Genomic DNA, 27,598 nt, shown 5'->3' on the forward strand with positions numbered 1-27,598 from the left:
ATCTATTGAGATAAGCATAATAAATGGATTGACCATAGTCAGCATGATAGTACTCTTTGCGGGATCTTGGCCAAGTATTTCTATGAAAGGAACTGATGACAGCAGAAAGTAATAGTGTTTTTGATGTTGTAGTAATTTCTGTAGAAGGATAAGCACTGTGACATGCACAGAGAGTTTACCGAAAGACAATGGCACATTGCTGAATTGTGACAGGAGCTGACAGCTCCAATTACATGTAAACAAGCAACTTGTAAATGCGTTCTGAGAATACAAAGGAGGTGGGTGAAGTATTGGGTCATAATGCATTATTGCTGCTCCCTGCAGAGCTTGTGTTTCCGGATCAGGAAAATGATTGAGGTATATCGACCGGATTGGTGTGAATTACGCGAGGACTGGTCCATATTTCTTTTCTCACCACAAAACAGGTAATCAAAGAGAGAAATACTCGCTATAGGTTTCTAAGGAAATTAAATACGCTGTGATCAATTGTTTTTTTGGCTCAGTGAGTGTTTACATTTTAGATCATGCAAATATGTCATAAGGTTTAAGATATGGCTATAGAGTCTGATTCTGAGTCCCAGCAAGTATAAAAGCGGATGCACCCAGCGATTTTAGGACAACTGCACATGTGCAGCATAATGCATAGGCTACATCTACCACCGGTTCTCTTTGTCTGTGAAATAGGTGTTTTTGGAATTGAACTGCGTGACTACCTTGCGAATGCATGAAAGACCCATCCATTTTGTGGGTGTGTCATGGGAGTGTTGTGTGATTGTAGCCAGAGAATCTGCACTATTATGGGGTATGTGTATGATGAAGGGAACCCTGTTTCAGAAGGAGTTTTTGCACCCAGAATGGGATTGGTGTAAGTGCAAAGAATAATTATGACAGTTGCGGCAGCGGACAGAAAAACAGTGTACGAAAGCAGCCCTGTGCTGCCGCCATCACCCTCTGAGCATATACTGTCATCAAGCTGTGCCCTACAGTGTGGGTGGGTGGTACCACCATCTTCATCGGGTAAATATGGCACTGCTCGGAGCATCTTCAGGACGCACTGAGCAGCTGTACAAGTCCCACGGCTCCTCGGACGGCACTGCGGGAGACGTTATGATGTCACTTCCCACAAAGTGCAGTAGCCGGGAGGTGAAGAGGGGTGGTTGCTGTGGCTGGTGAGCATGGAGGATGCCATCCCCATGATATCCTGCCCTGTGCAACGACACTGGCCGCACTACCCTCCTTACCCTCCCCTGGGCGGAATGCATGAAGACATAAGACCCCCATACACGGTGAGATTCAAAGTTGGTAAGATCAGTTGTACGATTTCCCTTGAAATTCATAGAAGTGTATCACATCGTACACGATCAGTTGAGATCTCTCTGAAAAACCATCTGATCTGCGATCCAACTAGACGACGGCGGGGACACGCATCGGGGTCGCAGGAAAACTCAAAATACAACTATTTGCAAACGATTGGTCTGTACAACCTGCAGAAACTGCCAAAATCGTGTTAAAAATCATCCCGTGTATGGCCAGCATTACTCATACTCTCATTAGCATATGGTAGTAAGTCTGGCTGCCAGGGCCGTCTGCACTTGCGTGCTACAGTACTCAGAATCGTGCCCATAATATCTATATCTTTTTGACATGCAGCGGGGAGCAATGATCCCTGTCTGCATACCTTCTCTACACTTCATGCATTTACCAAGCACTCAACATGACAGGGGTGAAATGCTTAAAATATAAAAGTGGAAATACTGCTTTGCATTGGTTAATCTAAGATTATCCAGAAAGAAGCAATTTATTTATATGAGTTTATATTTAAACCATGCGTACTGTATCAGTTTGAATTCTTTTTGTAATAAAAACTAATGTGAGCAGATCATTTTACAGAAACTGGCTAAGCAAAAAAACTGGATTGGATAGAAAATTAAACAAGAAATATTTGACTTCTGTTTTCAGTATACTGTAAATATTACATACTTGAATACTGTTAATTTGGAGATAGCACATCAGAATGTATCTTTTGGTTTAAGATAAAAATTACCGTAATAGAACAAATCTCTGCTTTTTATGCCTTTCTACTACAAAAAAAAATTCTCTGCTCAGTAATTTATTTTGGGGATTAAATTCCCAGACTATGTTACTATAAAGCTTTTGTAGGCACTGTGTGATTAAACTCAGAAGCTGTTTTCTTTCATCGTTTGCTGGAAACACTCATGGACCATCAGGTTCCGTCCTCGTACCACTCCTTCTAGTTCACTAACTGCCATGAAAATATAAGATGAAATTCATGCACTGCACAAATCACTTAACACAGAGTTAAAGCAGGAGAAATTTTCAAGCCTGACAGATTTTTCCAGGACCTTGGACAGCAGCTGCAAGGATGTCGTGGAGCATTGAACTGAATGTTACAATGAGATCATTCATTATAGTACATGTAAGCCAAAATATGCTATTTTACTTTCTGGCCACAAAATTCTGGAGTATTGTTAGCCATACGCAACCACTAAATTGTTAATCGCTATGGATTGTGTGTGACTGCATGTGCCTCTGCTTTGGCTCCATGTAGGTTTCGCATCATGTGTCAGACAGTAATTGCACACAAGCTATTCGACTATGTGGTGCTTGCATTCATTTTCCTCAACTGCATCACCATCGCTTTGGAGAGGCCTCAGATTGAGCACAAGAGTACGGTGAGAACCATCTTAAATATATATATATATATATATATATATATATACTTGATTAAGTCAGAGAGCCAAGCACATAATTTTAAGAATAGGGGGGAGATGTACCAAGCCTTGGAGAGAGATGAAAGCAACCAATCGGCTTCTGACTGTAATTTATCTAGCACAGTCTTTCAAATGAAAGCAGATAATTGGTTGCTTTTCAACTTTATCTCTGGTCAAGGCTTGATACATCTCTCCCAAGTTCTGAGTGTAATGTACTCTACTATAGAGGAACTATATGTTTTTTCCCACTATTTTCTAGCAAATGACACAGTCATATGTAATGGAATCACCCTGTCGATCTCCAGCTATGGTTTAACTACAACCAGCATTTTCTACCAGCTAGTATAAAAAATAGTTGTCATGTTTTTCAATGCTACACTGTCTTTTGGGTAATAAACAGATTTAATATCTTATATTTTTTTCTGGGGGGAGGGGGAATTGTTGCTGTTTTCGCCATTATTACTATACTAACGTATTTTTTCTTCTATTAGGAAAGACTGTTTCTCAGTATATCAAACTATATATTTACTGCTATCTTTGTAGCTGAGATGACATTGAAGGTATGTCTTTTTATTCTAATAAAATTCAGTCTTATTGATTTATTCATATTTGTTCTCCCTTCATGGAAATGAAAACTACGTATCTTGTTTTTGCTCCACTGTAATTTATCTCTGCCTTTCATTGTTTCCGCTAGGTTGTGTCTCTAGGACTATATTTCGGGGATCAGGCCTACCTTCGCAGCAGCTGGAATATTTTAGACGGGTTCCTTGTCTTTGTGTCTCTGATTGATATCGTGGTATCTGTGGCTTCTGCTGGTGGAGCAAAAATTCTCGGTGTCCTGAGAGTGCTACGTCTTCTGCGCACATTGCGACCTCTAAGGTGAAAATCAATCCGATACCCTTTCCATGGTTTGGCAAGGGGCTTGTTAACTGTTGCTGAACTACATACGCTGCCAGGATGTGATTTTATGGTGACTGGCAGGGTTTTGTAGAAGTTGTAATACAATACGATGCAGCAGTCTAGTAGCTGCCCCCCTTGGCGCTGTTTGCTTATATCTTTTTCAAAATAATGAGAGCTCTCATTGCCATTGAACTGACTGACATGCATTATTTGTAAGGATTATCTATTATATATTGGTCCAATAGTCACAAGCAGAGTAATAACAGTGCAATAAAACAGCTGTAACTGTACAGACAGATGTTAGATGAGTTGTACATCCCATCTCTTGTCTTTCAATGTGATTTTCTGTGGAGGAAATAAACATAAGATTGTAACAAACAGAGCCCAAATGGCCATCAGAGCCTGATGGATATCATAGGGATAAATGATAGAGCAATATCTCCTAAAATAATTGTTCCTCTTATTGAACCAAGTGATCTCATCTATATGTGCTCTCTTTAACATGCTAACCTCATAATAACATCCATCCAGGGCCAGGGGAAGCACTGTAGGCACCCTTGCCACCCTCAGAACGTGGTGCCCCATCCCTTATTACTTAAGCAGATGAAAAGGAGTTGAGTTGACGTCTCCTGCTGCCTTCAGGCTAGGAGAGTGGCGCCGGGCAGTGACATCATAACCAGTGCCACGCTTCCAGACCATCACTGACATTGATTAGCAGCAGCCGACAGTTTCACAGGTAAAAATACTGTGGCTGCTTCTCTTCAATGTCAGTGGCTGGTGCTCAGCATGTGAACATTACAAACACTGCACAAGTGATATTATATCCCGTATTCAGGATTATAGGTCGCCCCTAACCATTGGTGCACTAGGGGACCATGTAGGTTCCCCTAATGGTAGCACCTGCCCAGCATCCAACTTATTAGTTCATTTTTAGTGCTTTTTGGTGTTTGTATATGTGTATAATATGTATTTATGAGAATTTGTATATGAATGTCTACAATTGTATCTTGGAATAACACATATTTTATTTTAGCACGTAAAATGTAGACATGTTTGTATATACACTATACCTTCCAGATAGAAAACAGTTTGACTAGTTAACAAATGGTAAAAAGGAGAGAACATTAGTTTATGTGTACACCACAGCTTGCTGTTCTATAATATGAAATTGTTCAGATTTTAAGAACATATTTAATGGGGGAGTTTCTTGTTTCTTTCTCTAAAATAACAATAGAGGGAATTAACCTAAGTAAACCTAAGAATTTGTCTAAATCCAATTCTATACACTCGTCTCCAGCCCTTTAAACTTGCATATACTTACTGTATACTGTAGTTGAAGAGTCTTTATTTGGGGAGAGAAATGGTCTCACCTGCAAGTTCCTATTGATAAATAAACAGCCTCTGATCGTTTGAGTGCTGGCATAGAGAGAGTAGCCCACACTATACTGTTTAGTTTGGTGTGGAATAGCCAAAGCTTTCCTATCACTATGTGCAACCTACAGTAAGTCATAGGGCACATTTCTAAACATAAGCAATGCAGGCACATAATTCACCAGCAATGCAGCAATATGTGCCCCATCTCTATAAAACCAATGGCATTGGTGTTTAAAGACTGTAAAGTTTTAGATATCTCCCCACCACCCATTTTACTGTGCTTTCCAGTATTATGTCTTGTATCAAAATTCCAAACAGTTCCACTGTTAAACGGTAACCCGTGGCTCTTAAGCTGCTGGTAAGCTACAATTCATTAGCATTGAGCTACAGTAGTAGGGCAGATTGATGGTTGTAGTTCTTCAACATGGGTAAAACCACATTTCCCTACTTCCATGTTTCAGTTTAGCAGCCAATTAAGAGTTGCCACTTGAAACCCATAGCATAGGATAAAGAATATTTTAGAACATCAATATACCAGAGCATTAGACAGGAAATACATACGTGATTGCATTAATGTATCCATTTTTTATTTAATCCAGGGTAATAAGCCGCGCTCCAGGACTGAAATTGGTGGTGGAAACTTTGATATCTTCTCTAAAGCCAATTGGAAATATTGTCCTGATCTGTTGTGCCTTCTTCATCATTTTTGGGATCCTTGGGGTACAGGTACTGTGTGTTTTTATTGAAACAAAATCTGAAATGTTAATATTACTGAAAAAAATAATATTTAATTCACAGTTGAGTGATATACTAAGGAGGTGCAAGGTTCAGATAGCAAAATTTCCGATCAACTTTGGATTTATTAATTTACCCCATTTTACTTGCTGAAGAGCTAGACCCAGCAAGTAGGTCTAGATAGGTCTCAGCATGGTAGCACCTCTGATAATGTTGTAATTAGGTTGTGCAGCACATCCCCCCCCCCCCCTGGAAGAGCTAGACCCACAATCTGCATGCAGCATTAGTGTGTTTTAGAAAAGTGTTTATTGTGTACCCCAATTATGATCCAAAGAATTGAACAACCTATCATCATGCAGGACATCTCAAAGACCAGTAGAAAGCAAGAGCGGGGATAGGATTATTATTAATGTACTTTATGCCTCTGGTGCGATGAGAACTCCAGCCCAGTTTCTACACTTTTTACACTTTTTTCCATATATTGTTTTCATGTAGTATGAATTCTCCCCATATATTTCATATATTTTGATATATAACATACTGTACATCTTCCAAAGAGTTTTTCAAAAGCCAAATGATGACGTTTCTTGTAAGCTAGTTTGTTAGATTTCCAAAGCTGTAATCTCTCTGACCTGATGACCTGTGTTTTATTCATCATAAAACTGCAGATATTTTCCATGGACAGTCTCCAAAAGAGCAATGTAGGAGTTTACCTACTGTATGTGTGCAAGAGATGGTGAAGGTCACAATTGCCCAATGAGGTGCATGCAGGTGAAAAGAGTGGAGACGTGTGCCAGTGGAGAAGTTGCCCATGGCAACCAATCAGCTTTGAGGTTGCATTTATCAAGTACATTCTATAAAATAATAGGTAGGAGCTGATTGGCTGCCATGGTAACTTCTTCTCTAGCACACTTCTCCACTCTTTTTACTGCTTCATACATCTACCACGTGGTGTAATGACACCAAAGGGGAAGAAAGTCCTGAGCACTTAGGTAATACAGTAGGTTACAAAGTGTTGGTCCCGGTGTGATTTTGGTTGTTTTTACATTAAAATGAATTGCTGCTTTAATTCTAGAGGTTATTTTATCAAAACCACACTGGGACCAGCAAATCGAAACCTATTGCATAAGGGCCCTGGTAAAGAAATGGGCGTCTGCAATAAATACCACTGAACAATAAAAATATACTCCAGAAGCTGTATATAATACAATGATATTTAAAAGAACAAACCATCCTCAATAAACATGATGAAGATGCTATCCAGATTATTGCAAACAAGTGGAAGATAGAAGTAATTGTTGCACAATAAAAATCTGAATACAAAGGATGCGAGAATCTTGTATGTAATTGTCTTGTGTATTCAAGCAACAGGAAACACGTAGGGACTACATACAGTATGTGATGTCAAAGCCGCACCCACCTGTATAATTGCAAAGGGGCAGCTGACAGCAGTTGCTGCAAACTCTGACCAGGAAGTAAAGATTGTCTGCTGTAACTGGTAAATAGGTGAGGTGAGGTTCCGTGGCTCTGTAAGAAGGATCCCGATGTTAGAGGTCCTCTTGATAGTATTCAGTATTAGGCTGGTGTGCAAGGCAGATTGATAAACGTTCCACATACTGTAACAGGCTCTGATAGGCAGTCATATACACAACTGTTGCTTGACACATCTTCCCCTTTACCCAGGATCTTATTAAAAGGCAGAAGTGACACTTGGGGGTATATTTACTAAAGTGCGAGTTTTTAGAAATGGAGATGTTGCCCATAGCAACCAATAAGATTCTACCTACTATCGCTTAGAAGGTGCTAGATAAATATAGTAGAATCTGATTAGTTGCTATAGGCAACATCGCAAATTCTAAAAACCTGCACTTTAGTAAATATACCCCTTGGATTCCTCTATTTTGTACTAATCTGCATAGCATGTTCATCATATTTATGGAGTATGGAGACCTATGCAGAATGAAATAATCTACCAATATGTTTGTTCCTATATTTTAATATTTCAATAGTTATGTACTATAATTAAAATGGAATTTGAAATAAATGCTAAACCAGTCTGTTGCTACTTTAAATGCATTGGTCAAAGCCACAGATCATCAACCACTTTGACAAATCTGGTGTAACACTGGACACCAATGTGCTCCCCCAGGCTCCCACAAACACTGCCCTGATCAGAACTGAAGACCCTCAGCCAGAACCAAGCAGGAGACTGAGCCAACAGTTTCCTATTCGTAAACTTTGTCACTAAAAACTGTTTTCAATACTTTCCCTTACTTTAGATATTTGTTAACAAATGCATCAAAATAGCCATTAACAATATTGTCACATGGTGATTTAAATACTGATATAATGCAAATCCAGGGGCCATAGACGTTTACTAACCAGGGCTAATGGGGGTACCAAGCAGACTTGACCATTATAAGCGTGCCCTATTCCCACTGTTCCACACACACAGGGTAAGCTATTTTTGCAGACCACATTCCCAAATATATTTTAGTAATTACAAACCTTAATTCATATTTGAAAACATTGAACAGCACTGTGCTTGATTAAATAAATGTTTTTATGTATTACTGACAGATATTGCATTACTCTCTCTGCTTTATAATAACCATTAACTTCTCTCTTTCTATCTCTTCCTGATCACCATAGCTTTTTAAGGGTAAATTTTTCTACTGCCTGGGTGTAGATGTTCGAAATGTCACCAACAAATCAGACTGTGAGGCTGCCAATTTTAAATGGGTGCATCACAAGTACAACTTTGATAACCTAGGACAGGTAATACCTAACACCTCTGACTAAGAACATCACTGCCAGCTTTTGTCATCACTTGAAGATTACATAGTCTAGTAATAACAAATCTTCCTTTCTTTTCCAGGCCTTAATGTCACTTTTTGTTTTGGCATCAAAAGATGGATGGGTTAATATCATGTATAATGGACTTGATGCTGTTGCTGTGGACCAACAGGTATGAAATCTTCACATTAGCATAACTTAAGCAAACCCTTAATGTTTATTCTGGATGTCATGGAAATTGGACTTTAAGCTACTTATTGCTCATTCTTTATCGAGCCCCAAATACTGTATGAAAATAGTGTTGTACTCATTACCTAATAGCGTAGTAGGTACTACACGTTGAGTCTCCCATATCCAAATATTCCGAAATACGGAATATTCCGAATTACAGAATATTTTTTGTATGACTGATAATGTGAAACCTTTGCTTTCTGATGGTTCAATGTACACAAGCTTTTTTTAAAGCACAAAATCATTAAAATACAGTATACAATAACCTTCAGGCTGTGTGTATAAGGTGTATATGAAACATAAATGAATTTCATGTATGTACACAAACTTTTTTTGATGCTCAAAATTATTAAAAATATTGTATAAAATGACCTGCAGGCTGTGTGTATAAGGTGTATATAGAACATAAATGCATTCTGTGTTTAGTTTTGGGTCCTATACCCAAGAAATTTCATTATAGTATGCAAATATTCCAAACTACGGAATATTCCGTTATCCAAAATAACCCTGGTCCCAAGCATTTTGGATATGGGAGACTCAACCTGTATATAGTAGTTACAATATCCAATATTTAGTTACTGTGCCTTATTAACACTTTGGACCAACCTACACACCCTATGAATAGCAGCTGGAGAAGAGTAAATATGCACCACCACAAGACTAGAGATATTGTTTTAGAATTCTTATATTATATTCTATTAACACATATAACCCTCTTTATTTCCTTTATGGCTGGCTACTACTCAAATAACTGCAATATTTTAGGTAGAAACTATATGACCAGGTGTAATACTCCCCGTGACGTCACCGTGCTGCTTCCCAGCTGAGTACAACACCTCTCACTTTTCTCAGAGAGTTGCAGTTGAACAACGGCTATAGCGATATGTTGTAAAGGGATTGTTCATATCTATTCTTTTTAGAGCCTTATTAACGCATGTAAAGTGTATGTGCAGAGGTTCCCAAACGCGGTCCTCAAGGCTCCCCAACAGTTCAGGTTTTAGAGATAGCCATGGTTGAGCACAGCTGACTAAGTTAGTACCTCAATAAATTTGATTTAACCACCTGTGCTCAACCATGGACATCTCTAAAACCTGAACTGTTGGGGAGCCTTGAGGACCCCGTTTGGGAACTTCTGCTATAGTGATTAAAGGGATACTCCAGCTCGATTACACCATAAAGTGCCTGGATTAGAGCACCAAGTTTTCTTCATAAATGTAATTCTTGTAAAGAGAAATAGCGGGATGAAAAAAAGTGTCTACCTGTGTTTCCACAACATGGAAACCCTTTATTCCACTGAGTATAGCAAAGACTGTGCAAGAATTCTTTATTTAACTCAGACCAGTGCCTCAGTCCACTCCAGATCTGTGAGAACACTGAGTACTCCAGAAGATGACCCTTTAGTATTCTGCCATTTTGCATACATTATTGTGTTTTATATTCTTAACACCCTTGCACAGCTATTTTGTAAGTTGAAGCAACATTTATGAGAATGTAGCCTATTGATTCACCAGTTTGTGGGCTGTAACAATATGGGGCATATTCAACTGGGCGATGGGTTTAGTGATGTAAAAAATCCCGCGCCCAATTTTGGAATACCGTGGGCATGCGCGCTCCTGATACCCGCGGTATCCAATTTTAAAAAAGTGGTCGCGGGATTTTCAGCTCTATAAAAAAAAAAAAAAAAGAATTATTCACTTACCTGACCAGGGTCTCCGGTGGTCTCCGTGGCTCCTGGTGGCCTTCCCTCTATCTTCACACTGGAGAGGGGGCTGCTGGGAGTCCTGGGTGCTGCTGGGTGGCTCCTGGACTAGTGGGTGGGGCAAGGGCTGCTGGGAGACGTAGTTCTCCCAGCGCCCATTCCGGGGGGCCACACTGACACTGGGGGGGTGACACATACACCGGGGGTCACACACTAATGTACACTCATACTCACTCATGCACACTCAAACACACTGACATACTGCTGCAGTAGTCCGGGACCCGATGCTGGATGAGACAGCACTTAGGAAGGTAAGTAATTACTGACTAATTAAGCTAATTGGAAACTTTCAATTGCTTAATTAGTCCACGGGGGGGTTCCGCTTGGGTGCCAGAGCAAGTCCCGCTGATTTTTCCTTAAATTATCGTTTCAAGGAAAAATCACACTTGTGCGGGAGGTGCGAGAATTAAAACTTCCCGGCGCGCAGAAGAGAAAAAAAACCCTAATTGAATAGCGAAAAACCCGTATCTGCAGGCAAAACCCCGCAGGTGAGGGTTTTCTGCTTTTCCCGCACACAATTGAATATGCCCCTATGTATGGGAATGATGCCTATGAAATGACTATAACGTCAGCCCTAGTCCATTGTCACTCAACCTCATTTAAGATGTGTACTCAGGGCCTGATTCAGAGCCGCTCGCAAAAAGCGAGCGCTCGCTCTGAATCAGGGCGTGTGGTTTTTTTTTTTGTCGCGGCCTCTTGGCCACTCGCATAGCTGTGGGTTACTACCCACAGTTTATGCGAGCGGCCATGATGATGGTCGAGATGGTCAAGACCATCGCGTCCATCGGGCTTGTGACGAGACCCTTGCAGTAGGGTCTCATTGCCGCAAGCCCCAGTGGACTTCCTGCACTATTAGAGCAGGAAGTCCACCTACTGACATCACTAGTGATGTCAGTAGGGCTGCCCACAAACGGAGGCGTTCCTGCAGGAACGCCTCCATTTGCTCAGCAACCCCCCCGCCCCGCCTTCCAAATGGGGCAGCTGTAAATCAACATCGACAGCTGCCCCTTTTGGATACGAGTGCCAGAGCGAGTGCTTTTTGCCACTAGCGCTTGCGAGCAGGTCTGAATCAGGCCCTCAATTAAATCCATACTCCAAGATGGTAAAAGGAGATGGCCACTGTTGTGGGTGGGTGGGAAGGGGGGGGGGGGGGTTGCCAGGCAAATTTGGACTCACTCCCTGCAATGAAATACTTTGAATTGGGGCATCAATTACAGGGACATGGCTATGATGATGCAATTTGTTAAGAACCACTTCATGTAGCCCTTTGTTTTGGCCATTTCACCTGGAAGTGAGCGGGATGTGAGAGGCTGTCTTACTCTTCTAGAGTCTCTGTTGTGGGGCACTCTTAAAATTATATATATAGAAAACAATTATGATATGATATGGTTAATTAGTAATAAAACATCAATTTAATAAATACTTATTAAAAATCGGTGCGCAAGGCACCAAAAGACAAACAATGACATTAACAATTAATTCTTAAATAGATATAATTGATATAATTGAATCTCTGTTGAACATCTATCCAATTGAATAATTGGATCCACTATCTTGAATATATCTGGTGGACATTATTATTACAGTACATGTATGACATTGCTCGATGATGATTGATATATTAATAAGGTCAAAACTGAACAAAAAGTTCTAATTGATTAAATTAGATCCACTAATTGAATATACCTGGTGATATAGGATACACAGCACATGTATCCTTTTTTGATTTTTGATGTTTGGTCTTATTTACATTGTATGTATAACATTTTGATAATTGACTTATATGATCAAACCTATTTTGGAAATTATACACTACATTTTTTGAGTATCGGTCTATATCTGTCTGTGCTTGTTGGTAACTTTGCTTCTTTCATTACATATGAGATAGAGAGATTGCTTTATAATATCTTCGCCCCTTTTTATCCTGTTAAGGAAAATACATTTTGATCTTTCTCACACAGGATTTAAGAATTAATTGTTATTGTCATTGTTTGTCTTTTTGTGCCTTGTGCACCAAGTTTTAATGAGTATTTATTAATTTGATGTTTTATTACTAATTAATCATAGCATATCATATAATTTTTTTCTATTTATATTATTTTAAGAGTGCCCCACAACAAAGTCTACTTGGCCTGCCTGTGCAGGATTTTTTGTTCATATTTGAAATTTATGACTATTTGGTGCACCGCCAACAATATCTTACTAAGAAGGGAGGAAATACTCCTAATTATATATATTATGGTTGGCTAATCCATTGTGACATCTATATATTTTCAATTTATATATTTTTCTCTGGTGCAGAATCCTTTTCCACTTTCCCCCTTTTCCTGTATTTTTGATCTTCTAGAGTCTCCTAGATGTTCTGTGAAAGTTGCTAGGAATGATGGAATAATTCAGCTCTGTATAGATAGTATACCATCTTTTTGCTAAATAAACCTATGTACTTTCGCTGAAAACCAAGCGTGATTGCACAAATCAAGGTGTAAAGTACTACCAAAGAAGATTTGACTGCTTGCCCACTGTGTGTGATAAGTGCAATTCAATGATGTCCTGCCAATAGCACCCATGAGAACATACAGTATAGCATCCAATGTTAACATATTAAAAAGCAAAGGCGACTAGTTGCTATGGGTTACATAACATTTCTGCTACTGAGAAAGTCTTCAGTGACTTGCTACACTGGTGTGTTTTACACCTGTATTACAAAAATAACAGGATTGTTTGAAATAGTGTATAACAGTTGTGTTTCTTGTGTCTTTTCAGCCCATTACCAATCACAACCCTTGGATGCTGCTCTATTTCATCTCTTTCCTGCTCATTGTTAGTTTCTTTGTATTAAACATGTTTGTGGGCGTCGTAGTAGAGAATTTCCACAAGTGCCGGCAGCACCAAGAGGCAGAGGAAGCCCGGAGACGAGAGGAAAAGCGGCTGAGACGCTTGGAAAAAAAACGAAGGAGTAAGAGAAAGTCTAAGTGTTCGGTTGGTTCGTAGGCACTATAACTTCTTCCTATCTTCTTCCTCCAGTGCCACTATCAGTGTCCATGATACACCATGCACATTGAATTCTCAGCTTCTAGGCCTGATTAACCTGTATAATGGAAGTTATATTAATGACAATATTTAAACAAATAAAAAGTCTATATCTCAAGAAAAACACTAATATGTGTAAGAGAAGCTCCTTCATCCACACATTGGAGACTTGTTCTCTAGTACTTGAGCAAAAGAATGATAACCATAACTTAAAGTCACCTTATTGTGGGTGAACAATTTGAGAATTCAGACTATCATTTCATTAAGTGCCATTGACATTGCTAAAGGTAGCACCCTTTGGTTCCCATTGAATCTGTAGGCTGTATTCCCATTCCTGTCATCTAACCCAGGCTTAGGCTACCTGTCGCCGACTTCTCTTGAACCACAAATTCAGAAGCTGTGGGTAGACAAGTTCTGGAGAGACATGGGTAGTATAGCTTAAGCTTGCACTAGGTTAGTTTCCTGGGAACAGTCAAAATGTAGTGCCCCTAGTCAACAACATAAAAATCAGATAATCAAGGTGGAGCGAAGAAAGATAAACAAAAGGGAAGAAGAAGGTGACTTTTAATCATATGCAAATAAAACTGCAAAGTAATTTGCATAATTCTCTGTTGTACTTTGCCAGTCCTTATTTAATGTATCTTTAACCTCTTCCTTTCCATGGGGATTTGCAAGGCATTACTCTACAATGTGCTGCAAACTTTCTTTGGCAGTGAATTGGGTTAACTATCCAACATCATCATCATTTTCATGTATTTTTTTTTCTATCCATCCAAAATCCACTTTACTTAAAATCACTTATGTATTTGCAAGTACATTCCCTCCGCCAGGAGTTGAAAGACATTTTCTGGCCCCTCAGGGTCTCAAGGTGACTTTCTTCACTGATGAAATGAAGAAGAGCCAAACTTTGCAAAATTTTAGTGAAACGTTTGTGCTCTTTGTGACCATTTACATAATTTCTCCTATGCGAAGGTCGTATGTTCCTCTGATTCATTTATGGGCAGACAGTGCAGCACTATTCACCTCCAAAATATTTGTTGCTCCAAAAATATTTGTTGCTAGTTGTGATGTCATGCATGTGCTTTGGTGCTACTTATGTCTTATATCTAAGCACAGAAAGATGGTCTGATTTGCACAGGGGGAAATGGAATGTTTGGTGGATAATGGAAAACTCTGGATTTTTCATAGAAAAAAACAATCAACTGCCATTAGGCTACCCATAGAGACAAAATTACCTACAAAATATAAAGCTGTGTCCTCCTACATCAACCCTTAATACACCATATGGTGGTCTGAGATGCCTGGCGTGAGTGAGCTGTCACGTCCCATGCAACTGTTTGCAACAGGGTTTCTTTTTGTCTGAAAATGCATCTTATTTGCAATGAGATGCGACTCGGATGCACCAGGAGACTGCACTGATTAATTTCATATGCGACACTTCTATATATGTATGTGTATAATATATACACATAAACTATCCAAAAACAGCTTTGGCACCACTATGGAATTTCCCAGACCAAGCTGTGTGTGATTACACCACCACAATCGTGAAAGCTACAAATAGCTAAGTCTGGAAGGTGCTGGCAATGGAAAAAACAGAAACCGTAAAATCAAGAGGTTTATGTCACAACAATAATAACAAAATAGCAATTACTACTTTTACGCATTTAGGGAGACATTGAGGCTGATAGTGTGGGGGCACTAACATGGCACATGGCACTAACCACACCCACACAGCAATGACCATGCCCTCATGGCACTGGCCACACCACACAGCACAGGTCATAGCTCCTCCATTTCTGACAATAGGTCTTTGATCATTTTCAAGGCTCAAGTCCATGTAACCCTTAATCCAGCACTGATTACATTTATATGAATATACACACTGTGTCACACCAGCCAATGACATACGTAGGCTACCTGGTTCCCCGCCATGTTCAACAACTTGTTTCAAAGATACCATAGACCCTTATTCCTCTAAACACAAGTGTCATGGATGGAAGGAGCAGGAATAAAGGAATCACTATTAATTAAGCAAAGCTATGTATTCTAAAACACAAAATACATTGATATACGTGTTTAAATAAAGGCAGTGAAAGATTTTTCACAGATAAGTGGGGGTAGAAGAAGCTGTACAGTATATATGTAGAAAAGAATGACAAGTCTACCTAATGAGAATGTAGTACAGATGAGTAACGTCTGTAGGTTGTGCTTTGAACAGACTTTTTGTCTTCGTAAGCCGTGTACCGAGGAAACACAGCAAGCAAGATGTAATGAGCAGGCACAGACGTCACTGCTGAGAGTTCATTTAATTTCATGTTGTCTATGAGCGTTAGGTGCATAGTGCGGAAAAACAACTGCAAAGGCGCTAAATGAAATGCGCTAGTTGTGATGCCCTGTCTGATCGTAAATGGACCCCCACTGCGTTCCTTTATTTGCTGCTGTCTCTCATCTGTCTGTTCTGTATTTAGCATCTGCATCAAGCCTCCCACATATTATTGTTTCTTAAAATATTCTGTTTATCTCCGTGTACCGTGTTCGCTCTAATATCTTACTTGTGTAATAGGTGCATCTCTATTGTTATTTACTTCTTCACAGAAGCCCAGCGTTTGCCATATTATGCCACCTACTGCCCTGCACGCCTCTTAATTCACACAGCCTGCACTAGCCATTACTTGGATATATTCATTACGATCATCATTTGCCTTAATGTAGTTACAATGTCCTTGGAGCACTACAGCCAACCACGGGTAAGTGATATAATTCACTTTTTAAATAGACAGAGGGCAAAAATCACATGGAAAAAAAAAACACATTAGTATTCTGCATTAAAATTAACACTATCCTAATTTATTACTAATGAAAATAATTGACTAATTGAATATCTGAAATTGACATTTCCTTTAGTAATTATTTCATCTATAATTATTTACTGATTTTTTTCATGCTGGTAGTAATATTTTAGTAATGACATTTAATCTTATATTCATTAAAGTAATGTATGTTTATTTTTGCTTGCTTAATCTAACATAAGGGCTCTTCATAAATTCATTATTGCATAACATAGTGTGAAATGTCATTTCCAGCTATATATTTTTGTTTAGAGCTGTTTTTTAATCCAACCGTCAATTTTGTTAATTTGATTTGATTTTTATTTGTTGACCTGTGTGGATATAATATTATTATTATTATTATTATTATTATTATTATTATTATTATTATATTTAAACTTTGGCAATGTTTGTGTTCTATCTTTATCTCTCTGAACATTGATGCCACTTATGTCTGGTATTAAAATAATTCCTAGTGCCTGTGAATCTCCAGAGTCATTCTGTAAGCAAATCTGTATTAGGAGGAGAGGATAAAATTGAGGGTATATTTTAGACCATCTAAAATCATATTTACATTGTTATTTATTTCTTATGATGTGTAACTATTGGAAAATACAGTACTTCAGTTAGTGTGTCACACATATACAAGAGGGTTAGGTAAATGTTTAAAATACAGCTGGCAAGCAAAATAAACTCAAGACGTATGTCAATCAATGACGGTTTCCCATATTATGTATATGTTCTGAATTGTCAGCAGGTTACATGGGGTTTTGCATGGGGAGGTACTATATTATTTATTATTGAAAGCTGCAGTACTGTCTATTAAAATATTTTCCTAAGGCAGCACCTTCCCATAGTCGGAACTCTGGGGCAACTACATGAAGCATTTTTTCCAGGGTGCTGCCAGTTCTGTAATACAAACTAACATTAAATGGTTGTGGAAGGTGAGGACCAATTACAAACCACAAGACTGTAGTTTGTGATTTTTGCTACTGCTCATACCGCCTCCACCCAGTTTTCTTCTGGAGCTATGAAAGAATGGAGATGAGGCCAAAGCAGGAAAATAAGCTTCAATAAACATTCAGAGATATAATGGGAAAAGGGCATATAAAATATAATTAAGTCATGCCACATACAGTACATAATCTGTCTATATATACACATTGTTGTCCTTTCTTGTTTCACCTCCTACCTCTTGGGCCATTCCTTCTCTGTCACTACCTCTAGTTCCAACTCCCCCCCATCCATCCTTCCTGTGGGCATCCCCCGGTGTTCTGTCCTTGGCCCGCTACTCTTTTCTCTGTGCACCTCCTCTTTGAATGAACTCATCAGTTCCTTTGGCCTCATCAGTTCCTTTGGCAAACTGGCCTTTGCCGATGGCACTCAACTCTTCCTCTCCTCTTGATGTTTCCCCTTCACTCCTCTCTCGGGTGTCCAGTTGCCTCTCTGCCATCTATTCTTGGATGTCCGAGCACTTTGTCAAACTCAACATGGCCAAAACTGAACGCATTTTCTTCACTCCGGTGTCTCCTCCCCACCTCTCCATCACTGTCAACAACACAACCATCTCCTCTGTTCCCCAACTCTGCTACCTCTGAGTCATTCTTGACTCTTTCCTCTCCTTCGCACTCCACATTCAATCTCTTGCCCTACTCTGTCAGTTCCAGCTCCGCAACATCGCTTGCATCAGGCCGTTCCTCTCCCAAGATGCTACCAAAACCATCGTCCACTCACTGATCATCTCTTGCCTCGACTTCTGCAATCCTCTCTTAACTGTTTCCCCTGCTCCCATCTTGCTCCTCTCCAATCTGTATTCATGCTGCAGCTACAGATGTGTCATTATTGATCTTTGCTGCAGTAGCGCTAAAAAGCCCCTCTCGGCACGTCAGCTCCCATGAGACTCTGCTAGCTCTGGGCGTCTTCTTTGTTACTTTATTTACCGAAAATGCATTCACAGTGGGAAGCAACTCAGATGCACCAGTAGACTGTGCTGATTAATTTGATATGTGACACTTGAATATCTGTATGACTGAATCTGTCACTGTATACAAAGTGCCACAATGTAGCAGCCACAGCTTTTTTCATTCCAAGTTCCATTGTGGTCCATATATTTAGACTCAGGGGCACACAGATATACAAGTATCGCATATGAAATTAATGTAATCCCAATGCTAGCAGAGTAGCATGGGACCTGGCGGCTCACTCACGCTAGGCAAGTCGCGCTGCATGGCGTATTGAGGCTTATCTTCCTCTCCCGCCACTCCACATCTGCCTCCCCTCTCTGCCAAGCCCTTCATTGGCTCCCCTTCCCCTACAGAATCCTCTTCAAACTCCTAACCATCACACACACAGAGTCCTTTCCAATTCCACAGCTCCCTACATCTCCAACTTCATCTCCTTACACACTCCCTTCAGCCCTCCCCGGTCGGCCAGTGACCACTGCCTTTACCACATCTCACTCCAGAAATCAAGATCCCCCCCACACACACACGATTCTAAAGATCTCCCTTGTTTCATCAGACTATTCGCCAGTCTGCATTGCTTTAAGCTGGCACTGAAAACCCACCTATCCATAAAAGCATATCTGTCACCAGATAGTCTACTTCACCCTTTTGCACTGTCACCCCTGCCCTTAGCTCCCTCTACACTGGCTGACTCCTTATGTCTTCCATTTGTTTCCCCCCTTCTTTTTAGACTGTAAGCTCCATGAGCAGAGCCCTGCCCCCTCCTTTTCCTATTACCTACTTGCACACCAGCTACACTCTACCCCTCCTCCTTGGGCTCTCTGCCCCTGGACTACACTTCTCTGTTTTTGTTTTATCAGACGACCTAGACCTGTTATCTGCGTCCATGCTAATAGCTACAGGTTTCAGCTTATGCTGAATATTTCCATTGCACACTGGCTGTGTTGAGATTTGCGGTGCTATTTGTTACTTGTCTACTGTTTTGTGCTGTACTGGTTTTTTTGTTTTGCCCTTTGTACGGCGCTGCGCACCACTTGTGGTGCCCTATAAATAAAGTATAATAATAATAATATACAGTATGCTGCTACATTCTGAGCTTTTATACACTGCGCCAATACAGTATAAACTTAGATGTCACACATTATGGGCAATTACTCATTTTGCAACGGATTCCAAATAGCTTTAGTGATTTCACTGTAAAAGGATTTATTTTCCCTCTGTCTGCTCATTCTGTAGTCTCTTGAAGTTGCCCTGAAGTACTGCAACTACATGTTTACTACCGTGTTTGTACTTGAAGCCGTGCTGAAGTTGGTGGCCTTTGGATTTAGACGATTTTTCAAGGACAGGTAAGTGTCCATTAAGACCTGTATGTTTAGGAATGTGCAGATTCATACAAATACACAATATGGGGTTAATTCAATTAGAAGCATGTTTGCGTAAGTGAGTGTGTTTCATGAAACTCTTATACATCGCGTGAATGGCAAATTGCGGTACTCGTGGCGAGGTTCAGTGGCATACCATGGGAGTGTGTGTGGGGGACCTTGCCCTGGGCAGCATCTGACAGGCCCGGCAAAGGGGGGCACCGTTGGCCTGGGCAATGTCCACTGCTGTGATCATGTGTTAATCCCAGTGTCCCGCATCTAACCTTATCCCCGCACGCGGCTCCCTCCTCCTCCGCGCCATCTTTCCAGTGATGTTCAAGAAGATAACACATGAGTACAAGAGAGCAAAGGACCTGGCACAGTGCCAGAATCTTGCTTCCACTGCACGGCGCCATCTTCATGCAGATGTTACCAGGAAGATGGCGCCACAGAGGAGGAGGGACCGGATTGCCGGCATAGGGTAAGTATACTGTGGGTGCAGGGTGTGCAGTGGGGGGCCTCCATGGACCCAGAGGCCTGTTTGCACCGCACACCCTGCTCCCATTAGAAATATGCCTATGTCTGGATGATGACTTGAGCAGTGCTTTACAGTCACATACTTACTGTAGAACTGCACAGTAAATGCTGGATAATATTTTTTTCTTTAAATGAACTACAAAAAGGTGCCCTAGGGTAAACTTGGGGATGATTCCTGTTTTGCTTCATGGTGAAAAAAATCATTGGCTCAGAGATGAGGGGAATAGTTTAGAAAAAAGTCTAGACATATGGCACAAAGATTAAAGATAGTCCTGCTATACCCTTGCTGAACCACTGTGCATGGTAGCACAGTGTTTGGCATTGTTGCCTGTTTCACAACACTGGGGTGTTGGGTTTGATTCCCACCAAGGCCTTACATTGTGGCGTTTAAATGGCAATGGGGCAGGGACTGATGTGAATGATTACTGAAGGCACCCAAGATTTCTGCATCACCCTCAGCAAGTACTGTATAGTATATAAAGTGCTTTGTGTACTATTGTGAGAAAGGCGGATTGTAAATAAAGACACTATAATATTAATAATAATAATTATTATTATTAATTATTATTATATATTAAGACAAGCAATTCATATGGGAAATTTATATATTTATATGTAGGGAACTTGTCAGTACTTTGACTTTGCACCACTGTGAACTACAGCACAAAAGTCAGAGGATGAATGTGATGTAGACACAGAAGGACAAAATAAGTACCATAAAAGTACAGGACCAGACCTGATCTCTAACAACTCAGAGCTGATTGAAAAATTCAAATGATTGTAAGTGAAAATGGCTGAATGATCTTCTGCAAAACATGGGCCACCCGTATAAATCTCCTCTTGCTCTGCAAACTCATGTAATTTGGCATAAATCTAGGTGCAAACTCCATAAATGTCCTCCACAAATTTGCATTTAAAATACCTAAATTGCCACTAGGGGATTACACCAAACCTTTAGGGGCCGATTCACTTATCCGCAAAAGGTGTGAATTGTCCTTCACCGCAACTCTCCTCGCGGCTTGGACTCACACATTTGTGCTCGCAGCTCTAACAAAAATCTGCGGGTCCGGAGGTACCGTAAGTGCGGCATACAACCGCACTTACTCGTGGCCACAAGTGATTTGTGGGTAATAGAATTGACCCCTTAATCTAAACAAATGCCTTATATGTTATAGTAGTTACTCCGGCATTATTTAGTTCAGATTAATGACCTTTTAAACATCTCAATTGTTCTGGAATTTGTAAGGTTACTGGATTTGGATTGCTAATATTTGTTGACTTTGCTGAAGAGCGAGTTTAAAGAACATGGGAGCTCTCCTGTTCTTTCTGTCATACAATATTTTAGGAATTACAATTAAATAATAGTGGGGATCTGCTTCTTTTCTTTCTTTAAAACTTCCTTAAGGTTAAACTGTAAAATGGTTTCAGTAAGAAAATGTTCTAAACCTTAAAAGCTGAGCAAAGGAAGCTCAGGGAATGTAGCTGTTTTTGTGCACTTTACTATCTAGTAATTGCCCAGATATTTTCCCTTCGATTTATGAGTCCTACAAGCTCCCTTGTGCTGTTTACAACATAATCAGAAGTGAGGTTTACAACAATACACCTTGTTTTTTTCTGAGATACAGATTTAGGGCTTGATTGGGTCTTGGGAATAGAGTAAGATAGAGCAAGTAACTGTGAACCTGGACAAACCATGTTGCAATGTAAGGGGTGCCAATACATACATTGCTTTTGCATGTGGGGTAAATACTGGCTGCTTCTGCATGTAGCCCACAAATGCTGGACAGATTTATTTTTACACTGCAATGTACATTTTAGTTTGGACATCCCTCTCCCAAATCTAAATCTCTCTACACATTTTAAATCTGCCCCACCTGCAGTGCAACATGGTTTTACCCAGATGCACAGTTACTTTCTCACGCTATTCCCAAAGCTGAATCAGGCACTTAATTTACTGTGTGTTCATACTGTGTCACACCAGGAGAATGTAATGTTTTTAGAATGAGTGTGACCTTAAAGTACAGATGTGCGGGTCGTGTTCTCAGAGAACTGTCTGCAACTGAATTTAGGGGTTCCGTGTCGAGTCAAGTCCGAGTTCGGAATCATTTTGGGGTACCAAGTCGAAACGAGTCCCAGTTTGAATCTTCCTGTGTTTCAGAACTCGGATTTAAAAACTGAAATTGGGTTTGGATTGCATGCTAACAGGTCAAAATGACATCATTTAGCTGTTTTTTTATTTACTTAAAAAAAACAGATCCAAAACCAAAACCAAAACACGTGAGGGTGGTTTGGCAACACCAAACACGGGGGTCAGCTCATATCTCTACCTTAAAGTGATGTCTATTTAAAGGGGGAGTGGTTGTTTTGGACAGGAAAGCAAAGAAGGAGGAAGTAGGGAAATAGGGGGGCATGTTTGATAGATGGATTTGGAGATTATAAACACCCAGATAAGGGAGGTAATTATACTGTAGCTTGGCAACAGGCGGGGTCTCAGTAGAATGTTTGTTTTATAAGTGCACAAGTCAGAGTGGAGTTAAGGCAAAACTTAGTAATAGAGGGGCTCATCTACAGTTAGACAAGTGTCTATTTCACTGCGTAACACCAGAACTTCTATACTACTCAAAATGTCAATATGTAGACCTTTGTGTATTATTCACTTGTGTCTCCTTAGAACGGCAAAATTAATTGCAACCATGTACAAATTTTTTGTTAATTGGGGGCGCCTATTTGCAAATTGGACACAAAAGCAATGTTGTCAAGCAAATTTGATACAAAATTTAAATTGATTTTGTAACAAAATCCATTTTGTAGCCAAAAAAACATATTAGCTAATACATCAGTTGTGTCAAATAAATGTGAACTTATTAAATGCCATTTTGTAACACAAAATTACATTTGTAAACATTTGTGCCTACAAAATGAATTATAGTCACATATTATATCTTTAGACCAAACTTGACCTTTTCCTGTATGAGTATTTGCCACTGTACTGGATTTTATATTTTCTATTGAAGCTTTCTATTATAATGCATTTGAAAAGGCAACCCTCTTTTGGAGAGTATTAGTGCGTTATGTGTTTACGTCTCTCTCCAGCAAAGAACTTTTTTCTTAGCTGAAGATGATGGCTTTGTGACCTGCTGGGTTTTTTATCTGAGGTTTGTTCTCATTATACATGTACAGTATATTTAGCAATCACATTTTTCACAGTAAATTAAGATGATAAGGAACTTTCCCATATCTCAAATGTTTAATAATTGCCATCACAATTTTTTTTCTAAATTATTTTTAATCTCATTCCCCTTAATGTGGACTGGTAGTTAAGACTTTTTAGAATACTCAAACTGTACTGTGTATCATTCCATAGCAGTCATTTGTTTTAATCAAGTGTTTAAAAAACTTCTTTATATAACTATGGGGCCTATTTATAAAAATATATTTGCGGGATAATCCCCAAAAATAACGTTTTCCCGGGGATACCAGCAAATATTAATTATCACCCGAATGTACCATATAAGGAGAGCAGCGGTACCAGAAATATCTGCTGCAATCCCTCTATTTCCGACGGAGCCCCCATAGAAACCTATAGATATACTTTGCATTCCGTAGCTTGGCCCTTATCGGGAGAGCTGTCCTACCCCCACCAGGTAAGTAGTACCGCTCCCCCACTCTTGCCGTGCCTGGGTGTCACCGTGCGATCAAGATGGCGTGGCCATGTCCCAAACATTGCCGACACACAACTTCTACAGACAGAACCTGACTGGCCATCACTCCATGCCACAGCCATGCCTCATAGGCCCTGCTGATCTCTTGGTGGCTCTGGTCTGAATATATTTTAAATGTGGAAATCTTACAATTGAAGTAACAATTGTCTGGGTTACCCAACATTTGAGAGCATGCTAGAAGCTAGTGACATCACTGAGGGATGTGGTACATGCTGAACTTGCCTGAACAATGATCTGCAGTATTAAATACAATATAAATCCTGCACATATATTGAAGATCATCGTAACTGGCGCTGAATGATATTAAGGCTGGGTACGCACTTACACGATATCGGCCTGATTTCTCATTGCCTGGCAAATTGGAACGACAAATTGGACATATCATGTAGTGTGTATCCCCGATTGCGTGCGCCCATGGATTGCATGCGATATCGTGTGATTGGCCGCGCTGCACAGCCAATCACACAATATCGCATGGGGTGTAGTGCATATTAATGAACAACAGAGCGACACATGGTTCCATCGTTCATTAAATCTTCTAATGTGTACCGGCAATATGGCAATTTGCCCCGACCTTTGGCAAGATTGCCGGTCGTACACGTGTGTACTGTACCTGGCCACATCCCTTAACCAGCTTTTGGCTGATTATCATGAGTCATTAAACTTCATTGCCAAATGTTTCTCATTCCAGTGGCAGCATTATGTCACTACTGTAATTATTGGAAATTTCTCACTGGGTGTATTTCATGATCAAGTTCTAGTGTTCCTGAAATCTACTGGGTATATTTTATTCATCTCATCATTAGGAGTTTGTTGTGTTTATTGATGGTGCATAGTGATTGCCTCTGGTCATTAATTGGATCTTTGGATTGTTAGATATGTTGCAAGCTGATACTGAAAATGCTGTAATTGACTAGGAATCATCTGTGCCCCCCGATCATGGGGTAGCGGAAGAGATTAGTTTGCAGACTTCTTTAATGATGCCCTAATCCCAGTAAACAGTGTAATTATTTTAGGTGCTTGCTCTGTAAATGCAGCTGAGTGAAGCGCCCCTGGGCTTGTTTGATGAATTTGCAGTATTATGTGTAAGGCTTGTCGTGTAGTAGCTGACTACCCTACTGAGCTTCATACAGCATGAGTAATATCTGTCACATGATATTAGTACATTGGCTCTCCACCTGGACACAGACCATACACCTAATTAAAACCAGTGACAGAGAAAGGGGGTGTTTGTAGCTTTTGTATTAGACCAAGGTATTCATTTAGTTTTTATACACAGTGCTCATGTCTTTTTTGGCATTGCATAGCTTTCCGTCTTGAGGGAATACTAAGAGGTTTTTGGTTACAGATTGACACTGACATAAATTTTAATGCTCTGCTGTATAAACTGAAATGATCATAATGGTCTCAGCATATGTCTATATGATTTGTCACCAGTACATTTACTAAATAGTGCCATGAGCATAATGCCTAGGCAGTTTTATTAGTCTATAGTACTGATCATTTCAGTTTCTGAGTTCAAGATTTCTAGACTTCAACGGGTCCATTCTAATAGGGGCGAGCGGGGCATCTAATGGGGGCGAGTGGGGCAAAGGGCAGTTGCAACAGCATGGAAACGCCGGCAATGGCACCTCATCTTGCCTCATCACACCCCGAACTCTCAGATTTTATATGTAGCCCCTTGGAGCTGCAAACAAAAATTGGTAAGTCCGTGGCTACCATCAGTGTGGCATTAAGGGGCCTATCCACTAGGCGACCCGAAAGACTGAACAGCTAGCGTTCAGGTAACCGAGGTGCGGTGTCCGCACTGAATGGCGTTCACTGAACATCATTCAGTGCAGGAGCCCAACCTCCTATCTCTGAACATGCCGAACCTGACGAGCGTCGTCAGGTTCTCATCGCTGATCCATGCTGGCTATCCTGGTTTTGTTCGAATTGTTCACAAAGTCTTGTAATGGATAGGCCCCTTTAGTTGAAACTCATATGTTGCGTGTATGCGTGTGAAGCAGCACTGTATTATAATGGGTGCATTTCACAACAGTTCATGGGTCAAGGGTGGACACACACTGCACACCATGCCCCCAGAACCGCCACACTATGCCCTGCAGTGGGTCCCTCCCCTATATCTGCTGTAGGCAGCAGCGTCTTTCCGATAGATGGCTCCTGGAAAGACTCTTTATCATCTCCTGTGCATGTGCCATTTTTCTGAAATCTTCGCCAGAATGATGAGCTAAGGCGGGGGGGGGGGGGGGGGTGGAACACAATTTGGGTATCAGCATTAAAAATGGGGCCCACTTTCTCTTTAAAACACTTCTGTGAGGCAGCAGGAACACTTTATATGCATATTTATTTGTGTAGTGTGATTATATATTTGTGTGATATCCTACCTCCTAATATACAGTATATATATATATATATATATATATATATATATATATATATAAACCTAAATGTGGACACAAATAAGCTCTTTGGATGATCTGCCCAAACCATGCATGATGACCACATTGCCATGAGCTTCCGCTTCTTCATGTCTGAATTGGGTCATGCCCATCAAAATAGGGACTACTGGGTAGTTTGGTATACACAGGTGGTACAACTTTGCCACTACTTCTATGCTGTCTCCACAAAAGTACCAAAGAGGGCAAGTTTCTCACTCTGGCCCACGATAGGCATGGCCCTGGTGCTATGCCACTACCAGCTGGCTAAATGGTAAAATCTGTGAATGCTACTGTATCTCATGTTACAGGAATTACACCCTTACACTGCCTACCCTGCATGGGAAAACACATCTTAAAAAAAAGTCTTGAGCTTTCATGGCTAAAAATCATGGTTATGGGAAGCACTCGTGCTGACAGGGAATTAGGCTTACAAGCATTTTAGGTAAACCTTATGTCTTATTGCATGGATCTTGTTTTCTTGTCATAAAGGTGGAACCAGTTGGACTTGGCCATTGTGCTCCTCTCTGTAATGGGAATCACTTTGGAAGAGATTGAGATCAATGCTGCTTTACCCATAAATCCCACCATTATTCGTATCATGAGGGTGCTGCGCATCACTAGAGGTAACAAAACCCAAAATGTTCTTGTAGTGCGAAAATAAAGTTTCAGATTATTGTTGAATAAATAATCTATCCAGTCATATCATTAGGGTTTAAAATGAGAGTTTTTCTTTTTAGCTCTTTAGTATGATAGCTCTCTAGAGGCAGAATAGTCTAAATGAAGCTGTGAGATGATAGGGGACAGGTTTGCCTGCTCTGTTGAGACTCACACATTGTGACATTGCGTTCTCATTAATTGTCTCCAACTTACAGTGCTGAAGCTGCTCAAAATGGCAACAGGGATGAGGGCACTACTGGACACTGTCGTACAAGCTTTGCCGCAGGTAATGAAAAGCCTTTGTGGTTTGGTCATGATATCATTAACAATCCTTTGTGGTCAATGAAGCTGCAGATAAAACAGCCATGAATCATACACAGGATGCTCATTTCTTCACTGTAAATTGTACTTTGCTCATTCACGTTCAGCTTTTGCCGTACATTCAGTTTGGACCAAGATTTGTCATACATTTTTTTCTAACATTGTAATGATGTCCTTCAAGAAAAAAAACTGTCCCCTAAATATATT

The 27,598-nt window shown here is 40.2% G+C and overlaps 1 protein-coding gene across 3 annotated transcripts in view; it reads left to right on the forward strand.

The window, feature by feature from the left end:
- CACNA1I (calcium voltage-gated channel subunit alpha1 I) overlaps positions 1 to 27,598 on the forward strand; it is a 411,324-nt gene that overhangs the window by 341,663 nt on the left and 42,063 nt on the right. For 2 of the 3 annotated variants that reach the window (XM_088456911.1, XM_088456910.1), the window contains 12 exons: positions 325 to 425; positions 2,570 to 2,693; positions 3,224 to 3,292; positions 3,427 to 3,611; positions 5,606 to 5,732; positions 8,394 to 8,519; positions 8,620 to 8,709; positions 13,291 to 13,510; positions 16,156 to 16,307; positions 19,589 to 19,698; positions 26,903 to 27,036; positions 27,286 to 27,356. In XM_088456911.1, coding sequence (XP_088313037.1) covers positions 325 to 425; positions 2,570 to 2,693; positions 3,224 to 3,292; positions 3,427 to 3,611; positions 5,606 to 5,732; positions 8,394 to 8,519; positions 8,620 to 8,709; positions 13,291 to 13,510; positions 16,156 to 16,307; positions 19,589 to 19,698; positions 26,903 to 27,036; positions 27,286 to 27,356 — 1,509 coding nt within the window. The remainder of the gene's footprint in view (positions 1 to 324; positions 426 to 2,569; positions 2,694 to 3,223; positions 3,293 to 3,426; positions 3,612 to 5,605; positions 5,733 to 8,393; positions 8,520 to 8,619; positions 8,710 to 13,290; positions 13,511 to 16,155; positions 16,308 to 19,588; positions 19,699 to 26,902; positions 27,037 to 27,285; positions 27,357 to 27,598) is intronic. The other variant, XM_088456912.1, reaches the window with a different exon arrangement.

The sequence above is a fragment of the Taudactylus pleione genome, unplaced genomic scaffold (genome assembly GCF_031769625.1).
Source record: "Taudactylus pleione unplaced genomic scaffold, aTauple2 ptg000726l, whole genome shotgun sequence".
In the NCBI taxonomy this organism is placed as follows: domain Eukaryota; kingdom Metazoa; phylum Chordata; class Amphibia; order Anura; family Myobatrachidae; genus Taudactylus; species Taudactylus pleione.